This window comes from Giraffa tippelskirchi, chromosome 8 (genome assembly GCF_054371585.1).
Source record: "Giraffa tippelskirchi isolate mGirTip1 chromosome 8, T2T-mGirTip1v1.2.pri, whole genome shotgun sequence".
NCBI lineage: Eukaryota > Metazoa > Chordata > Mammalia > Artiodactyla > Giraffidae > Giraffa > Giraffa tippelskirchi.
The window spans coordinates 145,423,646-145,444,497 of NC_137282.1; the positions used below are offsets into that span (position 1 = coordinate 145,423,646).

At 42.3% G+C, this 20,852-nt stretch overlaps 5 protein-coding genes across 7 annotated transcripts; 3 read left to right on the forward strand and 2 right to left on the reverse strand.

Moving 5' to 3' along the window:
* Nucleotides 1-4,293: 4,293 nt before the first annotated feature.
* H1-2 (H1.2 linker histone, cluster member) lies at nucleotides 4,294-8,004 on the forward strand. Of its 3 annotated transcripts, none has more exons than XM_081518004.1 (3): nucleotides 4,294-4,979; nucleotides 6,056-6,180; nucleotides 7,581-8,004. In XM_081518004.1, the coding sequence occupies exons 1-2, from the start codon at nucleotides 4,342-4,344 to the stop codon at nucleotides 6,099-6,101; spliced, it is 684 nt and encodes a 227-aa protein (XP_081374130.1). In that variant the 5' UTR covers nucleotides 4,294-4,341; the 3' UTR covers nucleotides 6,102-6,180; nucleotides 7,581-8,004. The 3 variants fall into 3 exon arrangements, with proteins under 3 accessions (XP_081374130.1, XP_081374131.1, XP_081374133.1); XM_081518005.1 differs by having other exon boundaries at nucleotides 7,587-8,004; XM_081518007.1 differs by having other exon boundaries at nucleotides 7,620-8,004.
* A 490-nt stretch (nucleotides 8,005-8,494) lies between these two features.
* LOC145518201 (histone H3.1) lies at nucleotides 8,495-11,974 on the reverse strand. Its single transcript, XM_081522055.1, has one exon. It carries the CDS (start codon nucleotides 11,972-11,974, stop codon nucleotides 11,564-11,566), a length of 411 nt encoding a protein of 136 aa, XP_081378181.1. The 3' UTR covers nucleotides 8,495-11,563.
* Nucleotides 11,975-12,913: 939 nt separating this feature from the next.
* LOC145518202 (histone H2A type 1-like) lies at nucleotides 12,914-13,428 on the reverse strand. The gene has a single exon (XM_081522057.1). The coding sequence runs from the start codon at nucleotides 13,394-13,396 to the stop codon at nucleotides 12,914-12,916; it is 483 nt and encodes a 160-aa protein (XP_081378183.1). The 5' UTR covers nucleotides 13,397-13,428.
* A 222-nt stretch (nucleotides 13,429-13,650) lies between these two features.
* Nucleotides 13,651-15,801, forward strand: LOC145518203 (histone H2B type 1-B). The gene has a single exon (XM_081522058.1). It carries the CDS (start codon nucleotides 13,651-13,653, stop codon nucleotides 14,029-14,031), a length of 381 nt encoding a protein of 126 aa, XP_081378184.1. The 3' UTR covers nucleotides 14,032-15,801.
* A 4,358-nt stretch (nucleotides 15,802-20,159) lies between these two features.
* Nucleotides 20,160-20,552, forward strand: LOC145518205 (histone H2A type 1-B). Its single transcript, XM_081522060.1, has one exon. It carries the CDS (start codon nucleotides 20,160-20,162, stop codon nucleotides 20,550-20,552), a length of 393 nt encoding a protein of 130 aa, XP_081378186.1.
* The last annotated feature ends 300 nt before the right edge of the window (nucleotides 20,553-20,852 follow it).

The window sequence follows — 20,852 nt, forward strand, 5'->3', positions numbered from 1 at the left end:
AGCTGGGAAATAAAAAACAATAGTAGGTCCTAATAAACCTACCAAAATTTTTATGTCCTTGTTTCCTCCAAAATAGTCTTTGTGTAAGGCTCTATGTTTATTTTGATTAAGGCTCCTTCCTCATATGTATTTTCATCTTGTGCTTTATAATTGCCTTCATTAGAAGCCTAAACTGAGGTATATCTTTCTGCTATTGATAAATCGTTTTGAGTGTAGTTTTGACTTTTTGAAATCATTAAAAGTTATTTGAAAACAAGCTTGAAGAATAAGGTGCCTATTAATGCCCTAGTTTCTTGTGTCACTTTATGTGATTCTAACAGCATTTCCAAGATGTTAAGTAAATATGTTTTGCAATGTATTGTTCCGTTTATAATACTCTCCATGTATTTATGACACGACTGAGCGGCTTCACTTTCACTTTTCACTTTTGTGCATTGGAGAAGGAAATGGCAACCCACTCTAGTGTTCTTGCCTGGAGAATCCCAGGGACGAGGGAGCCTGGTGGGCTGCCATCTATGGGGTCGCACGGAGTCGGACATAACTGAAGCGACTTAGCAGCAGCAGCAGCAGCAGCAGCAGCCATGTATTTATTGAGCTTCCACTATGTGCTTTACTATTATGGTTCTCTGTGGAGTGTATTTTGACAGTGTGCCAGGGAATAAGTTACAGAATCTTTAGTCTCAGCCAAAAGTTTCCTTGGTGAGTCAGGAAAAAGCAGGTTTAATCACTCCCAGTTGGGGCTTAAAACAGACAGAACTCTATTCTGGCAAAGCAGAAGGAGGAAGTGAAAGAAAAATCGATTGTCAGACCCTGATTCATACACCTGTCCCAACCACTCCTTTCACTCTCCTTTGAATGCATCTTGCTGTTTGAGCCTCTCTCTCCAGCTCCATTTGCACTTGACAATGTGCTTTGCATCTTTAACTTTGTCCATCAGCTTTCCAGATCCGAAGAAGATGAAACAAAATTAGCCAACTCATAATATTCAGGATATATGCAAATACAAGTATACACAATTTATTGCAAGGCAGATATTTAACTTTGTCCTCAATTTATGGCTGGCTGTCTTGAAACCATCAATTTTGAGTGGAACGACCACACCCTTAATCTGAATTTTCCCTAGAGCTAATTTTAGTAGGCCTTTTTTTTTTCTCACAGGCTTGTTCAATCTTATTTCAAAGCCTGAGGCTTCCTGGAACATCTACAGGCTCTAAGGTCACTTTAAAGCAAATGGTCAAAAAATTTTGTATCTTCTCATCTTTTAGAGTAGTTTCTAAAGATTCTGATTCAGAGCCTGTAGGGCAAACTAACCAAGTGTCAAAGTATAATTTTCAAAACACGACTCTCATACAAAGACTGTGCATAGTGAGCTTGTACATGGGTCAAAGAATGATTTAAGTATTAATGACAGGACTAGCAGAATGACAAAGGTAGGTCAAAGCAGGATACAGGAGAATGAAATATGTTCAGGGCAAGAAAGAATGCTGGAAACCTGAAAGATCAGATATAAAATTGGTTAACGTCCTATTAGGCAATACAATCATAACTTTTGGGGTTATGTTTTCTACTAGAAAGAATTCACTTGCATCTCTACTGTACAAAACGCTTATTAATGTATCAATCTTCTACAAGGAAAGGTCTAATTTTATATACTCTGAGCCTAATCAAAAAGTAAATATTAAGTCAATGTTACCTTTTCTAAAGCCATGCCATTCCATATGAAAGTTGTCAGTCATATGTGGTCATTGAGCACTTGTAATGTGGCTAGTCTGCAAATTTACAACTGTAAAATACACACCAGAGTTTGAAGATTTACCCTGTAAAAAAAGAATAGAAATGGTCATATTTTTTGAAATATCAATTACATATTGAAGTGATAGTAGTTTGGATATACTGAGTTAAGTAATATACATTATTAAAGTTAAATCTACCTGTTTCTTCTTACTTTTTTCATTGTGACTATTAGAAGGCTTCAAATTATGTGTGTGACTTATATATATCCACATTTTATTTTATCGTATAACATGGATTATACGATAGAGCATTACATGAACCAGAAGTGGACTTGTGGAGAATTCTCTAATACAGCTTGAAAAGACATGAAGAAATATCTTTGTTTTTGACTTTTCTCAGTACTAGTTACAGGGATCTAGAGAAAGGCTATGTGTTTTTCTGCCTTCTGACCTGCACTATGTGGCCAAGCGGTTAGGAGCAAGAATTTGAGTGGCTGGTGTCTGGTTCTGGACTTTAGATTTCCATACAGAGATGTGATTCGATTGATTAAATCTGAGTAGTCATATCACAAAACTGAATCACAGTAATCAAATTTACAGGTTGCTGATTTGCAAAAGCAAAATGAAAGTGGCTCAGTCCTGTCCAACTCTTTGTGATCCCACGGACTATACAGTCCATGGAATTCTCTGGGCCAGAATACTGGAGTGGGTAGACATTCCCTTCTCCAGGAGAATTTCCCAGCCCAGGGATCAAACTCAGGTTTCCTGCATTGCAGGACAATTCCTTACCAGCTGAGCCACCAGGGAAGCCCGATTTGCAAAAAGGGACACCAATTTCTACTGAAGGGAGGTTCAGTGACCTAGTAATCAAGACTCTATATAGCTCTTTTCCTGCTGGATATGCACCCTTAGCTGAGTTGCGGATGAAGAGGCGGCTCACTGCACATAAGATCAGAACAAATTGCATGTTCTTGTTTTATTTTTTTGCCAAAATATATTTCTATGATGAAGGTGCTTTAGTTGTTCATACACTTTCAATGATTTCTTACAATTCCTATGCCCAAAGTCACACTGATGGATGGCAGGTCTAAAGTGATTTTCTATGGCTGCTAATTCACCCATCGCTAATCTTATTAGGTTGCTAATTCCCAGAGGACATGACCAGTAGTACACATAGTTTCCAAATGTTGAAAGAATGTTATTCAGTGAAATCATGGGTTTATCCTTAGTCTAAAAGAAGATGCCTTATGTTTCATTCAACACTGAACTTAATTTATCACATTTTTTGATTATCAAATCTAAGACTGATGTCTTTAGTGTATACTTCCATCTAGATGTAGTAGTATAGTGAACTTCAGAATAGAGTGCATACAGTCAGTTTTAGAAGGGATAAAAGGTGAGCTTATCAGCAAAAAGTGGCATAATAATTTCTTTGTTCTAATACTTTTCCTCTATGTCTGTTTAAAATTTTGTCATTTCACGATTTCTATTTAAAGTCTCTAGTTTATCTTTAAAGTCAAAAGTGTGTCTTGTCAGTTGCTTTATTTCCATCTATATCTTTGAGTTCCCAGTTAGAAAGTGTCCTGTGCCATGACATATGTTTAGATATTGTTACTGGAAGTAATCTAGAATTTTCATGTGCTGAAATTCATTTATTACAGCATACAAAAATAAATAAATGCTGGCTTTCTTTGAAAACCGATCATCTAAATGTCCCTCACTGTTAAGTCTATTGAGGGTTATTTGTAGGCTTAGGAGGGTCTTCTTTCTTCCCTCATTATCCCTATTCTTGAGGGCCAGACCCCCCGCCTTGCACAACCCAGAGGGGAACCTGAGAGCTTTTAAAAAACAGCCCAATTTCTCGCCTTTGGAGAAGTGAAAAGAGTGCCCCGCCCCCATCTATGAAAAGAGGGATTTGATAGAGTTTCAATGTCTTCAAATCAAAGATTGAAGTCTCTAACCTCCCATCACTCAGGACCCCCCAAGGCTTACGAACCCCCTCCCATCCCGCTCTAACTGCTTTGGACGGGCCCCAGAATCCTGGTCCCAGTCCACAGTTCCTGTGGGTCTGTACGCAGAATTCACAGAGGACCTGTGTTACTTCCCTTGCGAAGAAACAGAATTATGGTGAAAATTTAGGTGGAAACCATTTCGTTTTTGGTCCCAAAAGAAGAGAAGCATGTGCCCAACCACCCCTGAGAAAAAGAACTTTCAGGGGCAAAGGAGCGAACAGGTAATTTAGAAGAAAAACAGAAAGTGGTCTCCGGCTGCCCAGGACTTCCCTAGGAGTTGGGGGAGTTGGGGACGCCTGGACGCGTAGTGTTTGTGATTGTGAACAAAATAAATGGAGAGCACGAAGCCTGAGGCTTCTCGGATCCTTTCCTGACCAAATTCGGGTGATTTGGTGCGGGGTATTTTAATATTTTCCCCCTTTTGTGAAGTAGAACAAACACAACTTGGGCGCATCGCGGCGGCTCAGAGCCTGCCAGCCAGGCGGGCGACCGGAGCACCAATCAGCGCGCGCCTGCGCTCTATATATACGGCGGCCCGGCTCAAGAGCAGCTTCATCGGCGTTTTGCCACTTGTACCCGAGTCCTGGATCTTCACCATGTCGGAGACTGCTCCCGCTGCTCCCGCTGCCGCACCTCCTGCGGAGAAGACCCCAGTCAAGAAGAAGGCTGCTAAAAAGCCGGCTGGGGCGCGCAGGAAGGCGTCCGGGCCCCCGGTGTCCGAGCTCATCACCAAGGCTGTGGCCGCCTCCAAGGAACGCAGCGGCGTGTCTCTGGCTGCGCTCAAGAAGGCACTGGCGGCTGCCGGCTACGATGTGGAGAAGAACAACAGCCGCATCAAGCTGGGTCTCAAGAGCCTGGTGAGCAAGGGCACCCTGGTGCAGACCAAGGGCACCGGGGCTTCCGGCTCTTTCAAGCTCAACAAGAAGGCGGCCACCGGGGAGGCCAAGCCCAAGGCGAAGAAGGCGGGCGCGGCCAAGCCCAAGAAGGCTGCCGGGGCGGCTAAGAAGCCCAAGAAAGCCACGGGCGCGGCCACCCCGAAGAAGGCTGCTAAGAAGACCCCGAAGAAGGCGAAGAAACCGGCCGCAGCTGCTGTGACCAAAAAAGTGGCCAAAAGCCCCAAGAAAGCTAAGGCTGCCAAGCCCAAGAAGGCCGCCAAGAGTGCAGCGAAGGCGGTTAAGCCGAAGGCCGCTAAGCCCAAGGTTGCCAAGCCCAAGAAGGCTGCACCCAAAAAGAAGTAGGTTGTTAATCGTCTGCTTCTAAAACCCAAAAAGGCTCTTTTCAGAGCCACCACTGATCTCAAAAAAAAGAGCTGTATACTTCTTTTCTTCGTGCTGTGTATGCCTCTGCTCTCTAGGCTTTTTTTCAAGGGTAGGTTTGCGCGGGAGTTGTTGCAGATGGCTGGCACTACCCAAGGAACAGCAGTGAGAGCTGGGGAGAGCGGTTGCTGAGGTTTCAGAGTTTGAACCCATCTCTGGGTTGCCCCTTGCCCTGCGGTGTTTTTTTGTCAGCCTCCTGGTCAGCAGTTGCAAGCGCCTTCCGCAAGCTTGCGTACTTGGGATTTCCGCCGGCCCCGCCCCACTCCTCTGAAGAGCAAAAACAACCGCAACTAAACCCAGCCAGTTTCTTAGTCTTATGGGATATTCCGATTGGGCTAAAAACTCATTCAAAAGTCCCGCCTTGCTCGCCGGTTGGCTCACTTCTCCAGCCTGTGATTTTTCACCCTGTTTTTAATTGGATGGTGTCTGTTCTCCATCTGTGGTCTCTAATGTCTTGTTTTCTTTCTGTAGCGTTAGCCCCGTTGCTTGATAGAGGAAATGTATCGTATTTCAGACATTTTCAATGTTTTCAAAAGCCAACTTGCTGTCGTGGGGGCGTTGGTATTCAACCCAGACAAGAGGGTGGGTACTGGCGCCGTTGCCTCACATTCTTTATTCCTGTTGACTATGGCAGCAAAGGAACATTTGAAAAATGCTACAGCGGTGGCAGTGATTCTCCCACCAGAAGCAAAACTGGACCAGGGATCTTTCTGTTCCTTGCACCTTTTAACTTTATAAACAAATGTGTGATGATTTGACAGCATCAAAAACAACTTTTAGTCGGCCATTTTGTCCTGGCCGGCCAGTCAAGGATCCTCCTTTTCGGCGAAATTCAACATATGAAAATCGTAGATGCTTTAAACGCCTTTTTGTGCAATCCAAATGTTTCTACGCTAAGCAGAAAAAAAAAAAATGTATACTGGTAAAGTTTTGAAACGTGTGTATATGGCGCGGGGTGGCGTTTTTAATAAAGGGCTTTTGTTTTCATTAACAGCGTTGCACGTGGATTCTTTCATTTTCATCGCATTTCTCCTGGGTAGAGAATTTCTCAAGACCGTTTCCCGGGGCCAGGGCTTCTGCAGACCTGCAGCTCAGTTTTTCAACCACAAGGACGAATCTGTGAGTTAAAGTTAATTCCTGCATTAGTGGTAGGGGCCACGGAGTTCATTCCTAGTCACTGTGTGGGAGAAACCAAAAGATCTAGTGGATAAAAAGCGTAGAATGGGAGCCAAAATGCAAAGAAAAGCAGAGATGAGAGATGTATAGAAAAGGTTGCAATGTCTGTATTAATGACACCTCCTGAGTTCCTGGTTCTTTGAGCCGCCTAAACTGCCACAGGGGACCTTTCCACTTAGCTCAGGTTGGGTCAAGTTGCAATAGCAGAAGACGTAATAAAGACACTCCAAATCAAATCACAGTTAGGGCTTATAGTAATAGCACCATGTTCTTCTATGTTCCCATCTTCCGTCAAATAATTTCATTTGCTTCATTTTCATATCCACTCTAAGAGGCAGGGGACAAGCCAACCTAAGCAAAAGTTGATTCTCTTATTTTTCTTTAAACCTCATGTGAATGCCCTTTTGTGGTGTAAATTTATTGGGTTTATATACAGTTGATCCTAACACTGAACGTTTCCTGCAGCTGTATTTGCATAAATGAAAGATGTTCTTTACTTTCAAATAAAACATATTCATCAAAAACAAATATAACTATTCTCTAGTAAGGCTGGAGGGAAAGTTCATTAACAGAGAGCTTAGTCACTGTAAAAATCTCTCATTTTACCTAGTCTTTAGATAATCTTCAACAGTTTCCTCAGTTTTGTCCAGGTTCTTGAATTGTTTCCTTCCCTCACAGTGGTTTACCTAGTTGACTGACTGGGGTCTAATAACCCATTCATTTGAATCTAAAAATTAGCTAGTTTAACAAAAAGTTCCTTGTCACAATTTGGTTTATAAAACCTAAACTTTATTAATATCATTTTCAATATTCACTTATTATTATAAAATATTGAGAACAGCATTAATATACTTAAATAGTTGGCCAAAATGACCTATTAGCCAGAAATGGCAATGAATACTGCACAAACTGCTGACTGATAATTAAATAATGAAAATTCATGAAATCTTCATGTATGATAGAAATGTAAGAGAAATTAAAGGCTCCTAAGCATTATTCTACTTTTTTCTATACATAATCAGTGCTTTCAGGGATGAAAAAGTAAATATCCTATTACTTCCTCTAGGCAATGCTCTAGGTATCATATTTTCTATGCTTGAGGGAGATATAAAAGGTAACTTTGTGTTTCAAATCCATGCCAAAGAGAAACAGGCCCAGTCAGTTCAGTTCAGTTGCTCAGTCGTGTCCGACTCTGCGACCCCATGAATTGCTGCACGCCAGGCCTCTCTGTCCATCACCAACTCCCGGAGTCTACCCAAACCCATGTCCATCGAGTCAGTGATACCATCCAACCATCTCATCCTCTGTCATCCCCTTCTCCTCCTGCCCCCAATCCTGCCCAGCATTAGGGTCTTTTCCAACGAGTCAACTCTTCGCATCAGGTGGCCAAAGTATTGGAGTTTCAACTTCAACATCAGTCCTTCCGATGAACACCCAGGATTGATCTTCTTTAGGATGGATTGATTGGATCTCCTTGCAGTCCAAGGGACTCTCAAGAGTCTTCTCCAACACCACAGTTCAAAAGCATCAATTCTTTGGCGCTCAGCTTTCTTCACCGTCCAACTCTCACATCCATACATGACCACTGGAAAAACCATAGCCTTGACTAGACGAGCTTTTGCTGGCAAAGTAATGTCTCTGCTTTTAAATATGCTATCTAGGCTGGCCATAACCTTCCTTCCAAGGAGTAAGCGTCTTTTAATTTCATGGCTGCAATCACCATCAGCAGTGATTTTGGAGCCCCCCAAAATAAAGTCTGACACTGTTTCCACTGTTTCTCTCTATTTCTCATGAAGTGATGGGACTGGATGCCATGATCTTAGTTTTCTGAACGTTGAGCTTTAAGCCAACTTTTTCACTCTCCTCCTTCACCTTCATCAAGAGGCTCTTTAGTTCTTCTTCACTCTCTGCCATAAGGGTGGTGTCATCCGCATATCTGAGGTTATTGATATTTCTCCCGGCAATCTTGATTCCAGCTTGTGTTTCTTCCAGCCCAGCGTTTCTCATGATGTACTCTGCATAGAAGTTAAATAAGCAGGGTGACAATACACAGCCTTGACGTACTCCTTTTCCTATTTGGAACCAGTCTGTTTTCTATGCTTGAGGGAGATATAAAAGGTAACTGTGTGTGTTTCAAATCCATGCCAAAGAGAAACAGGCCCAGTACTAGATATGATTACATCATTAAAGAATTTCAGAAGGGAACAAAGATTTAGGGCACAGCGGTAACAGCAATAGTGTTTTGAGGTAGCTTTTTTTTCTTTCTCCTTTGGTCGTGCCATAAGGCACGTGGAATCTTAGTTCCCTAACCAGGAATCAAACCCATTCCACCCTGTAGAGAGTACAGAGTCTTAACCACAAGACTGCCAGGGAAGTCTCAATATCTGGCATGTCTTGAGCACTAATTGACAAGGTGCCAAGCACTGTTGCTGAGCACTCTTCATTTATTTTCAAACACATTCTTGTCACAGTGCTTTGAGGTAGGTGGCATTATTACTGAGGTTTGGTCACATTAAGGACATAACTATTTACTTTCTGATCAGTAAGCCAGTATAATAATCCTCCATGAAGAGTGCTGTTCCTCAGAAATATGGTAAGAGCCATGTATGTCTTCAAAAATTTTCTAGTAGCCACATTTAACAAAGTAAAACAAGTAAAATCATTTAAATAATATTTAACCCACTAAAATATTATTTCAACAAGTAATTTAAGGTAAAAATATTAGATTTTTTTAATTCTATTTTTCATACTAACTCTTTGAAATGTGGCATGTGTTTTATACTTCATCTCATCTCAATTTAGACTAGCCACAATTTCATGTGCTTAACAGCCACAGATGGCTAGTGGTTACTGTTTTGAACAATATACTGCTGCTACTGCTAAGTCACTTCAGTCATGTCCAACTCTGTGCAACCCCATAGACGGCAGCCCACCAGGCTCCCCCATCCCTGGGATCCTCCAGGCAAGAGTACTGGAGTGGGTTGCCATTGCCTTCTTCGTTGAACAATATAGCTCTATAGTAAATAGCAAAAGGAAGACACAAGAGAATATTTACTCTGGAGTAGAATTTAAACGTTTCCAAGGAAATAATTATGCTGACCTGGTCCTGAAGTCAAAGACTATAGATATAAAGTACACTTGGTTATCCCTAGGACCTGATGTTTCTTCTGGTCATTCTGCCCACCTCATCTCATACCAGGCTTCTGACCACAGGAATCTGATAAAAGATTTTAGCAAAAGCCATGCCACTGCAGGCCCTCCCTGGTCATCCTGAGGCAGCCCAATCTCCAAGAGAGTTTCTGTTGAGGAGGAAACTAGGTCTGATCATCCATTTCTGGATAATCTTATTGATCAAAAATATTTAGTTTGGGTTTGGCATGAGACTTCCTGGCAACGATAACTTCCTCCTCTATTAAATAGAGACAGTGAGAGAACTTGCCTTTCAGTGTTGTAGCAAGTGTTATATACAATAATTTAGGTCAATTAGATCATGCAGTACTTGATCCATGGAAAACTATCAGTGTTAATTATTAGACTGACTCTTCCAAGGAATCCATGGTTTTATTTTCTTCCTTGCATAGGGACCTCTCTAAAGGTGGTGATATTCAGTACAGAATGGATCAGTAACACCTGTAAAGTTGTCCCAGTGAACTTACCTGGACTGGAAGTGTTCCCATTGCTCAGAGTTGACTTTATATCCTCTCAATGAAGTTTCTACTCCTGGTATATCTCTTTGAAAATGGTACCATCATTCAAAGCATCATGCAAAGCAGTACTCTATCCCAGATTACTGAGAATCATCCAAGACCAGTGATTCTCAATAGGGTACTCTGCTGAGGTATGGTAGAACTGAGTAGTAGGAGGGCAGGGAAGGCCATATGTAATTTGGAGAAGCATAGCCAGTGCTGAGAGGCAGATTCACCCTGAAGATATGAAACTCAAGTGTCAGACTCTGTACTTCCAAGGCCCTGGAAGGGGCCCCTGGGAGTATAGTCTGTTCACTTGCTCTCATTTAAAGAAATTATTTTAAATGTTGGCATGTTTTAATTAAGGCTGGCTAAAACCTTTATTTCCACTTAGTGTTCTCTTCTGTTACAATTCACCTTTGTCTGATTATGTTGGGGTATTGATGAGAATATTTAGGACTTGAGAACATTTACTGAATCTAAATTTTGTTTGGGGTTAATGAAATATATAAAGTGATGTGTAGATTTGTTCATATATAGCTCACTTGTTGCTAGCCAGTCTGATCTAAGAATGTCTTCAGGGAATACTACTTCTCAGTGACAAAAAGTGAAAAGGGAAATTGTTAGTCATTCAGTCGTGTCTGACTGTTTGTGACACCATGGACTTTAGCCCCCCAGGTTCCTCTGTCCTTAGAGATTCTCCAGGAAAGAATACTGGAGTGGGTTGCCATGCCCTTCACCAGGGGATCTTCCTGACCCAGGGATAGAACCCGGGTTTTCTGCATTACAGGTAGATTCTTAACCATCTGAGCCACTGACAAACTCGCCTAAATTATTGGTAAGAAATTGTTGGACTAGATGTCATTTATCCGTGTGCCCAGTAAAGGGAGTGAGTACATAGTGGAGAATTGAGATGTGAAATGTATAAAGTAGAAGCTAGTCTTTGAAGAATTCTTCCAAATTTTAAAGCTCACATATGAAAATTTGACAGAGGATTTTCCAAATTTGAAAACAAGCTTTAAAACGTTACTTGACATTACTTGTAGTGCTTTGAAGCTGAAATTCTTCTCTAAGTTATCAAGAGGATAAAACAAATTGTGATCAACAATCTTAAGCAAATACTGCATTCTCTTCCCACTGTTGACCTAATATACTCTACAGAAAATATTACTAAATATTTTCCTTTAAAGATGTAACCAGAGTTATGCAGTCAAAAATATAGGCAAATAAGCATTATAGTTTTGTATTCAAGTTAATAAACATGTGGCATTTTCGTGACTTTTGTGCCAGCTACGGTTTTTTAAACAATGAAATGCTTTCTCACCTAGGTGGTAACTTTGTAGTTCTAGTCGCCACGTTGTATCATCTGTAGGCCTCAGGAATCGGCCTACTCCACTAGCTACATTATACCTCTATGTATTTCAAGAAGTGAACATTTAAATGAGACCTTAAGACTTAGTTACCAGTGATAGTTTTCTAGATAACTCAATGGCTTATTATGAACAGTAAACCTAACTCAACCTCTATGCCTTCTACCTTTTCGTAGTTTGTAATGCCTCACTGACAGTGTTACAGTTAATTTAAGTGAAATTGTGGGTGGCTCTAAAAAGAGCCTTTTTTTAAGTACAGAGAAGGCAACTTTATGCCCTCTCCCCGCGGATGCGGCGGGCAAGCTGGATGTCCTTCGGCATGATGGTGACCCGCTTGGCGTGGATGGCACACAGGTTGGTGTCCTCGAAGAGCCCTACCAGGTAGGCCTCGCACGCCTCCTGCAGCGCCATCACCGCCGAGCTCTGGAAGCGCAGGTCGGTCTTGAAGTCCTGCGCGATCTCGCGCACCAGCCGCTGGAACGGCAGTTTGCGGATCAGCAGCTCCGTGGACTTCTGGTAGCGGCGGATCTCGCGCAAAGCTACCGTGCCGGGCCGGTAGCGGTGCGGCTTCTTCACGCCACCGGTGGCCGGCGCGCTCTTACGGGCCGCCTTGGTGGCCAGCTGCTTGCGCGGCGCCTTGCCGCCGGTGGATTTGCGAGCAGTCTGCTTAGTACGAGCCATAACAAGTGAGTGATCACAAAGCAAAGGTCTGTTACAAGCGCAGGTAGTTGCCTTTAAATAGAGTTGGAAGCATTCTGATTGGTCTGTGAATTTTTCAAAAGTACCGCGCAATAAAACCATTGGCTAAAAAGTGACCGGGAGAGACCGGGTAATTACGAGAATCTGATTGGATTACTTCTACATCTATTTTTCTATGCCTTTTTTTTAAAATCTAGGCGATCCGAAGGAATTTTCCTAAATTGTTTCATCTTATTGCCAACTTCAACGTACATAAAGAGCCATTTAGGCACCATGTTAACTTTTGATTCAGTATACGAGTGGGACCTGATATTCTTAATTCTTGACACGTCCTGAAGGTTGTATTTCTGGTCCAATCCTAAATTGAGTACAATTGTTCTTTCTCCCGCACAGTTGGGTTAGCTTTAAGTAAACCTCGAACTACCAGGACTACCACTTTCTAACTTTGGTCATCAGATCTCCCCTAAATCCGAGTTTATCTTCTGTAAAACTACATGCCAGGGTCCCTGGGTGGATGATTTTAAAAAATCACATGCATGCAAATGTATAATTGATGACATACATACACTGGATCCTGATAAACTTTCATCGGAAAAAAAATTAGTTTTAAAATTTTGAAAGCAAAGGGAAGAGAAAAACCAATCTTGGCAAGAGAAATCTCTTTGCTTTTTGTTACCCTCAAGGTTACTCTAGTTTCCCTTTCTCTTTAAAAGGCCCTTGTGGATTAGGTTTCATCAGCTATGCACTAAAATAATGCTTGTGGGAACATTTCTGGAGTCTTTGTTTTAATGTCACTTGTTTTTTTACAGCTAACCACCTACGCAGTATAACCTGGCTACCAGCTTTTTTAATGAAAATGTGGATGGCTCTGAAAAGAGCCTTTAGGCAGCTTATTAAAAAGTTTCCTGTTTTGTCTAGGCTTTACTTCCCCTTAGCCTTGTGGTGGCTCTCGGTCTTCTTGGGCAGCAGCACCGCCTGGATGTTGGGCAGGACTCCCCCCTGAGCGATGGTGACTTTGCCCAGCAGCTTGTTGAGCTCCTCGTCGTTGCGGATAGCCAACTGCAGGTGACGCGGGATGATGCGCGTCTTCTTGTTGTCCCGGGCTGCGTTGCCCGCCAGCTCCAGGATCTCGGCCGTCAGGTACTCCAGCACCGCCGCCAAGTACACCGGAGCGCCGGCTCCAACCCGCTCGGCATAGTTGCCCTTGCGGAGCAGGCGGTGCACTCGCCCTACTGGAAATTGTAAACCAGCCCGGGAAGACCGAGTTTTGGCTTTAGCTCGAGTTTTGCCTCCTTGTTTACCACGTCCAGACATAATTTCCTTGTAAAACTCGACGACAAAACTTGTCAGAAAAGAAAACACTGGATGACCAGGAAGAAAAAAAAAATATTTTATAGACAGCATAGGGATGCGCCAGTTAGGTCTCGTATTGGTCAAAAGTACGATGCTTTTCTATCCAATAGAAAGAGACAATGTGTATCCCTTATTTGCATAATCCACTCCCTCCAGACCTTTAATGAAACTGTACTGGTTTTACCCAATGAAAAGTGCGAACTCTCTATTCCTTATTTGCATTGAAGCACTATAAATATGTGGTCTTTGCAGTCACACAATTTGTCTTAGTTGTGGAGACTACAGTTCGCTTCTACTGCAAAACAATGCCTGAGCCATCTAAATCTGCTCCGGCTCCTAAGAAAGGCTCTAAGAAAGCCATCACTAAGGCGCAGAAGAAAGATGGCAAAAAACGCAAGCGCAGTCGTAAAGAGAGCTACTCTATTTATGTGTACAAGGTTCTGAAGCAGGTCCATCCAGATACTGGCATCTCATCTAAGGCCATGGGCATCATGAACTCCTTTGTGAACGACATTTTCGAGCGCATCGCGGGCGAGGCGTCACGCCTGGCGCATTATAACAAACGCTCGACCATCACATCCAGGGAGATCCAAACGGCCGTGCGCCTGCTGCTCCCCGGGGAGTTGGCCAAGCATGCTGTCTCTGAGGGTACCAAGGCTGTCACCAAGTACACCAGCTCCAAATGAGTGCCTGCATAGGCACTTAATCCAAAGGCTCTTTTCAGAGCCACCCACTTTATCGAAGAAGGACTGTAACTGCCGTTTTCTCGCGGGGTAAATGCAATTCTGTCCTACTGATTAGATTTAAGCATCTACTCTAGTGGGGTTAATAGTTGAAGCAATTTTACAGCCAGAACCTCTAGCTACTTGAAAGGTCTCTTGGCATTAAAGAGACATTCCCCCAAAGACACATCTTCCCCTTCCCCATGGACTAAGCATCCAGATGCTTGGAAATGTTCATTCTTCTCCACTAAGACTTAACATTTTTGATGGTGATTAGAATTTTGCTCTGGGTTAAGGAAGTGGTTGGGGGAGTTCAGAATCCCGATCCTCAGGGCATCGTTATCCAGGTTCCCTTTTCAGGGTAGGTTGCGGGGAAGGCAAGTCAGGGGGGGTTTCTCCGTGAGTTTGAACTCACGCTGTTATTGGAGAAACTAAGCAAAATCACCTGTCGTTTAGTAAGACGCGGACACTTTTATAGGGTATTAACTCAAACTCTGCACATGGTTGAAATGCGATTTTCTAATTTCTCATAATTATTAAGTGATGGAAACAGCCAATGTAAAGCCGTTTCCATTTTTCTTGCATTCCTGATATCTGGGTTCCAGTTTCCTGGGTCATTTACCTTTCTGGAATGGCACTAGAAGGGATTGAAAGTGCGGCACTCCCAACTCCAGAAGGGGAAAAGGATTTGAATTTCCTGCCCTCCCCATCTGGTGTCACCTCATTTGCAGGCTAGGAGGGCCCCAGGAGAAGAAGGTGTGCTAATTTTTCTTGGGAAATTTTTTAAAAGAACACACTACTCCAAAAATAATCCTGATAGGAAGGGCCTTGTTTGTGGAAAAGGAGTCAGTGGGGCTGGATGAGGGGAAGAGCCAGGAAAAGTCAGGGGTTGACTGCATATTAAAAAGGTGGGGGAAGTCTTTTCCTTTGTTTTATGAGCACCCTATTTAGGTGACATACACCAGTGTGTTTGGATAAGGAAATAAAAACTCGAACTAGAATTTCTCAAAAAGACCACTTTTAAACTTTGAAGTTAAATGGGCTTTTCCCAGATTCCACACAAATTAGGTGACTGCTATATGAGAAGACTTTCCTGTCTCAGCATACACAAAACATTGTTGTGAAACAGAAGCTTGTCTTAGAAGTTAAAATTCTTGGTTTTTAGATTGTAACCCCTCCCCTCATCTCTGGGGGGAAAAGAAAAAAAGATTGAACTCAAGCTGCAGTTTAAGAATTGCTCTCTGAAGGGATGACATCTTAGTGGCAATATAATCTCAGCCTCTTCAAAATTACCTCCTGGGGTAGAACTTGTTAATATTTCCCTGCTTGCTTGCTTCTATCTTCCTTCTCCTTGCCCCATCCTTTCTTCCTCATAGTTGATATTTTAAAAAACTATGTACAGTCAGCAAAAACAAGACCGGGAGCTGACTGTGGCTCAGATCATGAACTCCTTATTGCCAAATTCAGACTTAAATTGAAGAAAGCAGGGAAAACCACTAGACCATTCAGGTATGACCTAAATCAAATCCTTTATAATTATGCAGCGGAAGTGAGAAATAGATTTAAGGGACTAGATCTGATAAACAGAGTGCCTGATGAACTATGGATGGAGGTTCGTCACACTGTACAGGAGACAGGGAGCAAAACCATCCCCAAGAAAAAGAAATGCAAAAAAAGCAAAATGGCTCTCTGAGGAGGCCTTACAAATAGCTGTGAAAAGAAGAGAAGCAAAAAGCAAAGGAGAAAAGGAAAGAGATACCCATTTGAATGCAGAGTTCCAAAGAATAGCAAGGAGAGATAAGAAAGCCTTCCTCAGTGATCAATGCAAATAAATAAAGGAAAATAATAGAATGGGAAAGACTAGAGATCTCTTCAGGACAATTAGAGATACCAAGGGCACATTTCGTGCAAAGATGGGCTCAATAAAGGACAAAAATGCTATGGACCTAACAGAAGCAGAAGATGTTAAGAGGAGGTGGCAAGAATACGCAGAAGAACTGTACAAAAAAGATCTTCATGACCCAGATAATCACAATGGTGTGATCACTCACCTAGAGCCAGACATCCTGGAATGTGAAGTCAAGTGGGCCTTAGAAAGCATCAGTACGAACAAAGCTAGTGGAGGTGATGGAATTTCAGATGAGCTATTTCAAATCCTGAAAGATGCTGCTGTGAAAGTGCTGCACTCTATATGCCAGCAAATTTGGAAAACTCAGCAGTGGCCACAGGACTGGAAAAGGTCAGTTTTCATTCCAATCCCAAAGAAAGGTAATGCCAAAGAATACTCAAAACTACCGCACAATTGCACTCATCTCACCCACTAGCAAAGTAATGCTCAACATTCTCCAAGCCAGGCTTCAGCAATACGTGAACTGTGAACTTCCAGATGTTCAAGCTGGATTTAGAAAAGGCAGAGAACAAGAGATCAAATTGCCAACATCCACTGGATCATCGAAAAAGCAAGAGAGTTCCAGAAAAACATCTATTTCTGATTTATTGACTATGCCAATAGTCAATTGACTATTGTGGATCACAATAAACTGTGGAAAATTCTGAAAGAGATGGGAATACCAGACCACCTGACCTGCCTCTTGAGAGACCTGTATGCAGGTCAGGCAGCAACAGTTAGAACTGGACATGGAGCAACAGACTGGTTCCAAATAGGAAAAGGATTATGTCAAGGCTGTGTATTGTCACCATGCTTATTTAACTTATATGCAGAGTATATCATGAGAAACGGTGGGCTGGAGGAAGCACAAGCTGGAATCAAGACTGCTGAGAAAAATATCAATAACCTCAGATACACAGATGACACCACCCTTAAAGCAGAAAGTGAAGAAGAACTAAAGAGCCTCTTGATGAATGTGAAAGAGGAGAATGAAAGAGTTGGCTTAAAGCTCAACATTCAGAAAACTAAGATCATGGCATCTGGTCCCATCACTTTATGGCAAACAGATGGGGAAACAGTGGAAACAGTGTCAGACTTTATTTCTGGGGGCTCCAAAATCACTGTTGATGGTGATTGCAGCCATGAAATTAAAAGATGCTTACTCCTTGGAAGGAAAGTTATGATCAACCTAGACAGCATATTAAAAAGCAGAGACATTACTTTGCCAACAAAGGTCCATCTGATCAAGGCTATGGTTTTTCCAGTAGTCGTGTATGGATGTGAGAGTTGGACTATAAAGAAAGCTGAGCGCCGAAGAATTGATGCTTTAGAACCATGGTGTTGGAGAAACCTCTTGAGAGTCCCTTGGACTGCAAGGAGATCCAACCAGTCCATCCTAAAGGAGATCAGTCCTGGGTGTTCACTGGAAGGACTGATGTTGAAGCTGAAACTCCAATACTTTGGCCACCTGATGCAAAGAGCTGACTCATTTGAAAAGACCCTGATGCTGGGAAAGATTGAGGGCAGGAGGAGAAGGGGATGACAGAGGATGAGATAGTTGGATGGCATCACCGACTCAACGGACATTAGTTTGGGTAAACTCTGGAAGTTGTTGATGGACAGGGAGGCCTGGCGTGCTGCAGTCCATGGGGTTGCAGAGTCGGACATGACTGAGCAACTAAACTGAACTGAACTGAACTGAACTGATACCCTTAAATGCAAGCCCAAACCAAAACCTGGGCCTCCTAAACTCAAAGGTAGGCCCTTTTGACATCTGTACAAATAAATACCTGGCTGATCTTTAACAAGCAAAAAAAATAAGTTATATGACTCGACTTCAGGCTAGCCTTCAAAACTATAGTAGAAGAGTGATGAGACACCAAAAGTAAAATTCATACATCTCCCCCGTTAATTCTGATGAGCTACCAACTTTACTCATTTAAATGTGACAGAGAAGAGACGCAAAGTCTTCCACCATGTTGGAACTGTGACTTTAACCTTTGCTTTTGTGGCTTTTGTTATCATAATCACTAAATGGATGCTGTCTACCTTGCTGAGCAAGGTAGTTATCACCCTAGGTAACTACAGTATAATTTGAACTAGGACTGTAGACATGGCTGATTGTTAATTAAAATTCTTTTCTGGGTCTCGCTCTGTTTGGCCCAGCAAACATTTGTTTACAAAACATTTGTCTTTTTTCATTTTACTGTGAATTGCTTTCCTACCCTTTGAAGTCCCAAGCCCCTAACCCCTAATCTGAGATAGCATAACAAGCCTCAACTGTGTAACTTGTCCTTGGATCTAACTTTTGTTTCATCCAACCCCCAAATGAAACTAAATTTAACTTTTCCCTGTTAATCAATCTCAAACCAGTTTAACTCTTAGATCAGCTTGAAGAACATAGAAGGGTAGAGGAAACTTTTCTCCTCCCCAAGGACCACAAGGGCACACAATGTCATCATCTAGAACACAGGCACTTAACACTGCTCAGCAAATACATGTGAATAAATGCTGAATGTACGTCTCTCTTAAGTTCTCTTGATCCTTCTGATTCACAGTGGTTTTTCTTCTCCATGGTCTCTTATAATATTTATTGTTTAAAACCTTCAGTTTTAGATGCAGACTATGCTCTACTACTTAAACTTCAGGTATACAACCCCCTGCCTCCTCTCCCCTGTTCTTTTCAAAATAGTATGAAGTCTTTGAGGTAGCATCCATCTTTTTACAACTCCCTTATGGGTTTTGAAACATTTCAGACACTGGGACAGTGTTGCTCATGTGTATTGTTGTTGTCCATGGTAAAGATAATAAATAATAAAAAGGAAGTGAATATTGCTGAGAAAAAGTCATAGGAGTCAGAAGACATGAGAAAAGGTAAAAAAGAAACTCTTCTTGGTTGCCTGGATCAAAACATAGTTCTCTGACAGAATTGGTTTAGGAGCAATTTTTTCCTAACCAGGTTCCTGTTCCTTTTACCATCTTGCTTAGGAGTTAGTAGACTTATGGGCTCGAGTCCTCAAAAATTCCTGAAATGATAGTCCACATCCATCTGGGCCCCATCTATTTCTATTTCATGGACCATTATAAGAAAAAAATGGTAAGATTTCACTTGGCAACGTCTCAATTTTACATTCCTCGACATGAGAGCTTAAGACCAAAGACTGTACTAATATTAATATAGTGTCTTATAGTATATACGCTAATCTCATTTTGAGTATTTATATGCTATGGGGGTTGTTTGTTCTCTCATTTCTTAGGAGTCCAGAGACTTATGTGCTGCCGTTTTTAACAGCAAGAAGTCCAGTACGATATGTAGGATGATGGGGTTTTCTTAAGTCCTGCGTTGTGGGAGCCAAGTGAGAAAAAAGGGTAGGTGGGAAGGTTGGGAGTGGCACTGGGGAATGATGACAGTTTTCCAGCCAGGAGTTTGGAATCCTTGGTCCCATTAAACTCAGTGTTATTTAGCCAAGGCAAACAAACTGCGTCTCAGTTTCATGTTCTCTAAAATGAGGACAGGTCTCTACATGCCTCCCAGGTGATCCTGGAAGGCCTCATAGGTAAGTTGAATGAAATGGAACTTTTTACTGTTCAGATAGTTTAAGCCTTGGGCCAACATAAAAAACTTATTTCCTCTTCTTCGTTTTCGCTGTTAAAGAGTTAGAAGAGGTGAAGAAACACTGAGGATACTAATACTTACCTCTTAAATATTATCTTTACAAATTATTCTGCACTTATTCCTTTCTAAAAATTATGAGTCACAGTTCCAATAGCTAAAAATTCAGAACAATGAAAATAGCCATCTAGCTTCTTTTAAGAACAGTCGTTTTGAGAAAACCAAATAACTCCATTATTGCTAGTATTAAAAGTCCATGAGACTGGATGAGAAAGCCTTGTATGCAAATGAAGGATGCAGGTTCCGATTTCCCATAGGTTCAACATAGCAACCAATGAGAAGAGTGTACAACTACTTGCTTAGTATAGACTTTTATTAGTACTTTTTTCAGAAAGTTTTTGTCACTAGACAGAAGTCTTGTATGCAAATTAAGGATGCAGGTTGTGATCTCCCATTGGTTCGTTAATGTTAGCCAATGGGAGAATAGCACAAGCCTACCTTCAGTTAGTATAAATACTTCTCTCGCTTTCGTATTATTTATTTTCTGTTTGCTTTTCCTTGTGAAATATTTTGCTTCGTGATCTAGTAGATATGTCAGGCCGTGGTAAACAGGGGGGCAAGGCTCGCGCTAAAGCCAAGACCCGCTCTTCGCGTGCTGGGCTCCAGTTTCCGGTGGGCCGCGTGCACCGCCTGCTCCGGAAGGGCAACTACTCCGAGCGTGTTGGAGCCGGCGCGCCGGTGTACCTGGCAGCGGTGCTGGAGTACCTGACGGCTGAGATCCTGGAGCTCGCGGGCAACGCGGCGCGCGACAACAAGAAGACCCGTATCATCCCGCGCCACTTGCAGCTGGCCATCCGCAACGACGAGGAGCTCAACAAGCTGCTGGGCCGTGTGACCATCGCTCAGGGCGGCGTGCTGCCCAACATCCAGGCGGTGCTGCTGCCAAAGAAAACCGAGAGCCACCACAAGGCCAAGGGAAAGTAAAGCGTCCACGTCCCCACGGCACTTTTTGTTACCTAGAAAAAGTCGATATATACAAAGGCTCTTTTCAGAGCCACCCATATCTTCTCCGTTTAAAGAGCTGTTATACTTCTTAACTGTGCCCATATGAAAGTTGTAAGATTAGGCCAAAAATCACAACTAGAAAGAGTTTTCCTCACTACCCGAGAAAAACGTATCTCCAATCAAAGTGTTTGCGAGGAAGTTTTATCAGAAAAATCACGCAAGTTCAAATAAGTTGAATCAGTTTCTAGTCAAAATAGTATTTCCTTCATTCCAGCGGTG